General features: G+C 40.0%; 1 protein-coding gene across 1 annotated transcript; it reads right to left on the bottom strand.

The window, feature by feature from the left end:
- Positions 1–298: 298 nt before the first annotated feature.
- On the bottom strand, positions 299–6,431 carry LOC112576846 (cadherin EGF LAG seven-pass G-type receptor 3-like). Its single transcript, XM_025259640.1, has 12 exons — positions 6,237–6,431; positions 5,808–5,948; positions 5,443–5,507; positions 4,917–5,157; positions 4,343–4,597; positions 3,951–4,023; positions 3,365–3,801; positions 2,793–2,931; positions 2,229–2,321; positions 1,683–1,834; positions 1,146–1,275; positions 299–513 (listed from the first exon to the last, which is right to left on the bottom strand). Exons 1-12 carry the CDS (start codon positions 6,285–6,287, stop codon positions 371–373), a joined length of 1,920 nt encoding a protein of 639 aa, XP_025115425.1. The 5' UTR covers positions 6,288–6,431; the 3' UTR covers positions 299–370.
- Positions 6,432–6,852: the final 421 nt, after the last annotated feature.

The following is a 6,852-nucleotide window of genomic DNA, read 5'->3' as shown; positions in this document are numbered from 1 at the left end:
TTTAGCACAACTTCATGTACCCTCGCTATTTCGATTTGAATACAGCCGAAGAGAATGTGAAGCGGGTTATGGTCTAAGGTAGACAACCCCTAATATCTACATCCTGCTTTATACTCTACGGTTGTCTCCCATTTAACACCGAGCCCTCATCTAGGACTCCGCACAAGAAGTGTTTGTATGTTTGTTCGTGCTGTTTTCGCATTATGATTTTAATGTGTTTTTGTGTTTTCCTCCTCTCACCGGGCTGCTCTGTTCAGTCAAACAAGTCTTCGATAAAAACGTGTATTAACATTGAACTTTTATTACACTCTCAAAATGATTGTACTATCCGCATCAATAGCTTTGTCTGTGCTGGTCCACCCGCAGAAGACTACTTGAAGGCTGGTGACAGGAAAGAGCTGCTGAAGGTGTTCAAGATGGCGTCTGGAGCGCCGAACATCCGGCTGCTGTGGCCAGGTGTGGAGGCCAGGTACACTTCGTCACCCTGCATCAGCTGCAGCACTACAGTCACAGCTGCGCACACACACACACGTGCACACACAATATAATATGCAGCAACAGTGCTACATTCCAAAAAGAGATGCCGACGAGTTTACATAATTTAACAGAAGAATTTTGATATTTCTGCCCATTCAATTAGTAATTTGTATGCAGTATTATTATAGCCATTTAACATTGTATAAACTGTGTGTACCTTTTTTTTCTTTTTTGGACAGTTTTTTTTAGGTAAGTGATTGATCAAAGTTGGATGTTTTGAGGTTGAAGATTATTACAGAAATTAAAGTATGCACTGAAGTTTGATAACAATAATAATATAATAACAATAGCAATGAAAAATAATTATAGCGCTGAATTACGCTGATATATGAGTATACACAGCGCTTGATACAAAACTAGATTAACACAATTTGTTTCTGCTTTGAAGACCAAAAAGGCAGCCAAGTTCTGTACTTTCTGAATATTTGAAAGATATGTTTAGGGTAGCCCACGAGCAAGGAATTGCAGTAAAGTCTTGATAGAAGGAAGGCGCAGATATAGAGTGTCGGCAATTTGTCATGGTGGAGTCACTAATCATACGGAGCTCGTAGTAAGCAGGAGAAGGGACTTCAGCACGACAAAGACAAAGACTACGATAACGAACTTACTCTCCGCCTTAGAGTACTCGTCTGCGTGCACCTCCATCGTCTGCACGCTGGTGACCTCGTGATACAGAGACAGCCACAGGCTGGTGTGGCGGGGAGCACACAGGTGGATTTTAAACACATATCCGCCGGTCTGGTCAACACAAATAAAAGGACTAAATAGCATTTCTGTTAGACGATGAACACTGAGCAAAACTTCATATTAAAAGAAATTGCTCTGCGTGAACTTCCCTGAAAACATAAAAATAAAATTAAAAACAACACGAGTAACGTGTAATATGTTAATATTTAATAAATAAGTAGTACATAATTAATAGCTAATATAATAAAGAAGTGACATGGCTTTTATTATACGTTCCTTTTGTTATACTACAGAAGTCTTTAATGAAAAATCCATTAGTTTAACTTGGATATTTATTTTCCCTTTGAGAGAATGACCAGTAGACACATATTGTGAAGAGAGGAAAGAGTGGAGTGAAGAAAAAGTAGAATGTGTGTGTGTGAGAGAGAGAGAGAGAGGAGAACACTAATATCACGCACACGTGGACATGTAAAGATGCCAGTTATATTGTTGTAACCACTTCCCTCATTGACAAACACTGTGTCGTATACAATCCGCTGAGCTTTTGTGGCCTCCTGGTAGTGACTCAGACCAGCTGAAAATATTACGGACTCCTCCCACTTCTTCTTACCTGTACACATCATTTAAATCATCATAATATCCGCTCATCTATCTTAGAACTTCCGGAGAATTTGGCACGTTTACACATTAAAAATTTTCTGAAAGCAAATTGACCATATGCCCCACACAAAGATTACGAGCTTCCCAGTGACTCTAATTTTATCCTCAAAACGTAAATGTGATCAGATTAATCTAACATTCCTTAACTTTTCGCATGTAAGTACAACGACTACTGACAGACCTTTTCAACATGTCCTTAAACACACAACATCGCAATTTCTAATTGATCGGACGGCCATATTTTTCTTCATTTTGAGTTTGCTATTCGTGTACACCTCCGCCCCACCTCTTTTCTCACACTCCCTGTCACTGAAAAGAACAACGAACGACAAACGATGACTTCCCGTGGCTCTTGATGTGCCAGGTGTCGCTGTCATCGCTCACTTCCGCCGAACGACGACGTCTACTGGTTTCATGTACGTTGATCGTTAAAAGCGCTGGACAAGAATGATGGCTATTTCAAACACCTCCTACTGAAATAACTAATCCACAACAAAACGTGTAAGTCCCTGATAGTAACATAAACTGTTTCTGAAATCTCGTTTTACACGAGAATTAACGAGACTATAAATTATACAGATATGTATGTAGAAGAAGATTTACGGAGACATTCTGAAGACACATCCATGCACTGACACTGTAGTGTTTATCAAGTGTATTTTGAAATGTGGCTACTAAAGAAGTTACACCACGGAATTGGCTTTAAATAAATTGGAGTGGAGCACGTGTGCCATCAAATGTCGCATTGTATCTCGCCAAGCTCATTTTTCAAATCTTTGTGAAAAAACATTGCTCTACTTGTACTTTGGTGGTCTAGCCCCTAAATTTCAGGAAACAAAAATATAGATTGAAAGCTAAAAATTAAAACAATATTGCTGAAAACCTTGTTCTTTAACAAGTAATCATACCTGTATCTTGCTGAAGACTTGGCTCGGAGGCATTCACATCTTGTACTTGCAATGTCAGATTAAACTTTGTCACCTGAGTACTGCCGATAGGTACTTTTGTGTATATCATCCCATACTCGCTATCAATATCAATCCATGCCTAAAGAATAAGCAATGACAGATTAAGCTTTTACACTTTTCGCAGAAGTTAGTTCTAGACTGACCTTTCGAGAGAAGATGAGGATGATGATGATAGTTGTTGATGATGGTGATGATGAAAACGTTGATAAGGACGAGACAAAGAAAGATAATGATGCGAGAAGACACGTATGAAACTGCACCAACGTAACTTCTATGTTGAAATTTGTTTGTACTTAACAAAGATCATTTTAAATGATGTTTAGTTCTCTACACTTCTGTCATCAAATAAAATTTATTGAAGAATGAATATATCCTTACTGAAATAAACAATGAAAATATCTTTAGCGGAATAAACAATCATTATATCCTTAGCGAAAAAAGAGCGAGCGAAGAAAAGACTCCAATAGATTGATTAAAATAAAATTATTTATATTTAATATTCAGCTACGTACTCTCAGGTCCTCGCCAGGTATAGTTCCAAGCGCTTGAGATTGCCCATAGCTGTCAGTCCACAGAATGAAGTATTTTAAAACACTGTTCTGGTCTACGTCCACTGCACTCATGTTGTACACAGCACCCAAGAGGTCAGGGGTGACATCAACCGTCACGTGGTTCTCTCGAAACCGAGGCTGCTCGTCGTTAACGTCGGCAACATCGATGTGCACCGTGCAGAAGCTGTGAAGTGGGTCGGCTGCCTGGTCCCTGGCCATGACCTTAATGGAGTAGGTGGCGACACTCTCGTGGTCTAACATGTCCACAACCGTGATGGATCCAGTCACGTGATCAATCGTGAACTGATCGCGGTCGCCGGTCTCTAGAAAGTAGTAGACGTGGTTGTTGGGGGCGCTACCGTCGGCATCACGTGCACGAAGCATGACCACCTGGGAGCCTGGTGAAACACAATTGTTTCAATCTGTGAAAAGTAGATTAAGCAGTAGTATAATTAAATTTTTTTTTTCAGAATTAACTTTTTTTGTTACATTTTGAGGAATAGGTGCTTTCGAATATTTAAGAAGAGTTTAGGAGAAATGTCCATACCTACTGCGATGTTTTCAGGGACACTCACATGGTATTCAGAATACTCAAACTGTGGAGTGTTGTCATTGATATCCTAGGACAAAGTGAAGCAATACTTACATACACGATGCTACAACTGGTTGAAGGCAACGCTTACACGACTTTCTTTTCTTTTTGTCTGTCACTCACAGTCTAGTTTTGTCACGTGTTCCGTACGTTTGTAGCAGTGCTTTTCCCAGGTTTTGTTGTTTGACGGTAGCTAGACACCTGGGGACCCACCAGGCAGGTGACTAGGCTGCCTACGATCTGGAGGAGTCTCCTGAAGCATTTCACCTACTTGACATAGAACAGCACCCAAAGAACTCGATAGGCTTGGAGTATATTCACCACCCGGTCAGAAGAGAGATTCTTACCAATAGAGTGATAGAAACCTCAACAGTTGAGCTCAGAGGTCCAAGTCCATGATCGCTGGCAACTGCCGTGAGAGTGATGGCCCCTACTTGTTCGGCACTGAAGGATATGTTGTCGAAGTCCAGGGGCTGGACGACTGTGATGTCGCCAGTGAGGGGGTCGATGTGGAAGTGACCAGTGAGTCCAGGAGGAGTTGTAGACGACAGGCTGTAAGTAATGTTGCTGTTGTCTGTTCCTGGTTTGTCTTTATCTGTCGCCTGTATATATCACGAAGATTTGTCATTGCGTGGCACCAGAAAAGTCCTTTTCTTTTATAAATTATTTATTATTTTATTTTTTAATTATTTTTGATGTAAAACAATTTCTGAAAATGCTGGTGGCTTTTTTTTTATTTGTCAGTAACTAAATAAACATGTAGCATGTAATAAGGTTACTTTCGATTTTTTTAAAATTAAAAGTAAGTAGTAAGTGAGTAAAATTAAAGAATAGTCATATACCTGAGCAGCAGAAGCTTTATAAGTTCAATATGAATACCACAACAAAAGAGCTCGCTCACAATGGGTATTGAACACAAACCTCCAGACGCAGAGGTTTGCTCAAAGACGTTCCGTTTTCAAATAACATCATGTCGTACTGAGTTTGCCGGAAGACAGGCGGGTTATCGTTGACATCGTCGATAGATATTATCAGTGTCCTGATGTTGACGAGTCCACCGCCATCTTGAGCTTGCACGATCAAGACATAAGTGTCTTTCGTCTCGTAGTCGGTCGTGTAGGAAGCCACGCTCACGACCCCACTGACTGGGTCCATACGAAACCTTCAGGACATTGAACAGGAATTTTGAGAAAGGGTTTGGTAGGAGGGTAAAAAGTCAATTTTATAAACCTGTTTGACATACTTGTTAAGACTTGTCTTTATTACTGAGTATTTGTAAACAGCTTTATCCTCCTTGTGGTCACAACGAGGTCATGAATGGATGAGTGGATAATAAATACCAAGCAATTCCTGAGCTAGTCAAAACATACTCAAATGTAGTAAAGGAATAGACGAATCATGGAAAGTTATATCTACAGAACTTTCTTAATAAGTAAATTGTACGCACATGGTCTGAGTAGCCTGAAACGAGTAGGTGATCATTCCGCCATCTCCCAGATCCTTGTCATACGCCTTTAATTTAAAAAAAAAATACAAAATAGGGCTAGAAACTTATATCAGAGATGAAACATTCAAGTTCAGTTACCTTGTCAAGAAACTTTTATTTTATGGCAGCATGCAACTCTTATAAACAGCATTCGAGATTCATTTAAGCGACAATGTTTTGAAAACATTTGTACTGTTTTGCTTTTTCGTCTAATCCTTACTTTGAACCCTTATTATGGGTGTCGGACTACTTTTGCTGGAAATAACTTTTGTGGAAGACCTAGAGGCATACAATTTTCACACACACACACACACACACAATCTAACCGTAATGATGACAACGAAGTGCCCCACAGGACTCCCCTCTGGGACCGACGCCCTGATGTCAGTGAAGTTGAAGTTTGGGGGGAAGTGGTTCACTGGCTCAACTGTAGTCAGGCCGTCTGTTGGAGCGACTGCTGCAACGCTCTACAACAATCATGTCTCTAGGAATAACAGTCACAACCCCAGGTTCATGTTTCTCAAACAGAATATAACATTGTGAAGGGAACTGTTACAACAAACAAGTCGTGACTGTGACAAAGAGAACTCGACTTTAATGACATCCTACTAAGATAAACATGGATATGTGTACAGCAAGAACAAATATCTATATTATGTATAGATGGGTCAGAATACATACACACAAAATGTCACGAGCAGTGCACATAGTAATGTTTCTCTCTATAAAGTTAGAAACATTTAGAAAAATCTTACATAAACTGCTACCGCCATTATCAACCTCCACAATGTCGCCAGGACTCCCATGGCGAGATCACATGTATACGAGTAACTATGGCGCCTCGAGATTGAAGAAATCCGAACTGAAAAATTAACACAGGCAATGAATCTAAGGTCCCCAAGTGTGTCGGCTGATATAATACACAAGTGACTGAAGGTGACACAGTTCAGGTGATATATTTTATCGCAACACATCAAAGGCCATTATCACTCAGGGTGTGATAGCGAGAAGCTGGTGCAGCCTGACATTATGTGTCTGCATCTGTTTCGTGTTGATCTCCGACACCTCTTCATTCTCCATGCTTATTTTGCAAGAGGACGGACAAACAAACACAAATACATGTCTACATACGCACGTTTACACACACAAACAAACGCACGCGCGCACGTTTTATAATTACAATGTACAAAGAAATACAAAATCATTATTATGATACTTTTCCCTTCTCTCAGCAAGTGCTCAAATGTGTCTTAGCTGAAATAAGAATCTTTAAAGTTTATATCTCTGTGGCAGATTTCTGACAGGTGCGTTACCTTTTGACGTAGTGTGTGAAATTAGTCTAAAGTTTATGGTTGTAGCGATTTCCTCGTC

This window comes from Pomacea canaliculata, linkage group LG1 (assembly GCF_003073045.1).
Source record: "Pomacea canaliculata isolate SZHN2017 linkage group LG1, ASM307304v1, whole genome shotgun sequence".
Classification (NCBI taxonomy): Eukaryota; Metazoa; Mollusca; class Gastropoda; order Architaenioglossa; family Ampullariidae; genus Pomacea; species Pomacea canaliculata.
This window is presented reverse-complemented; position numbering and strand designations above follow the sequence as displayed.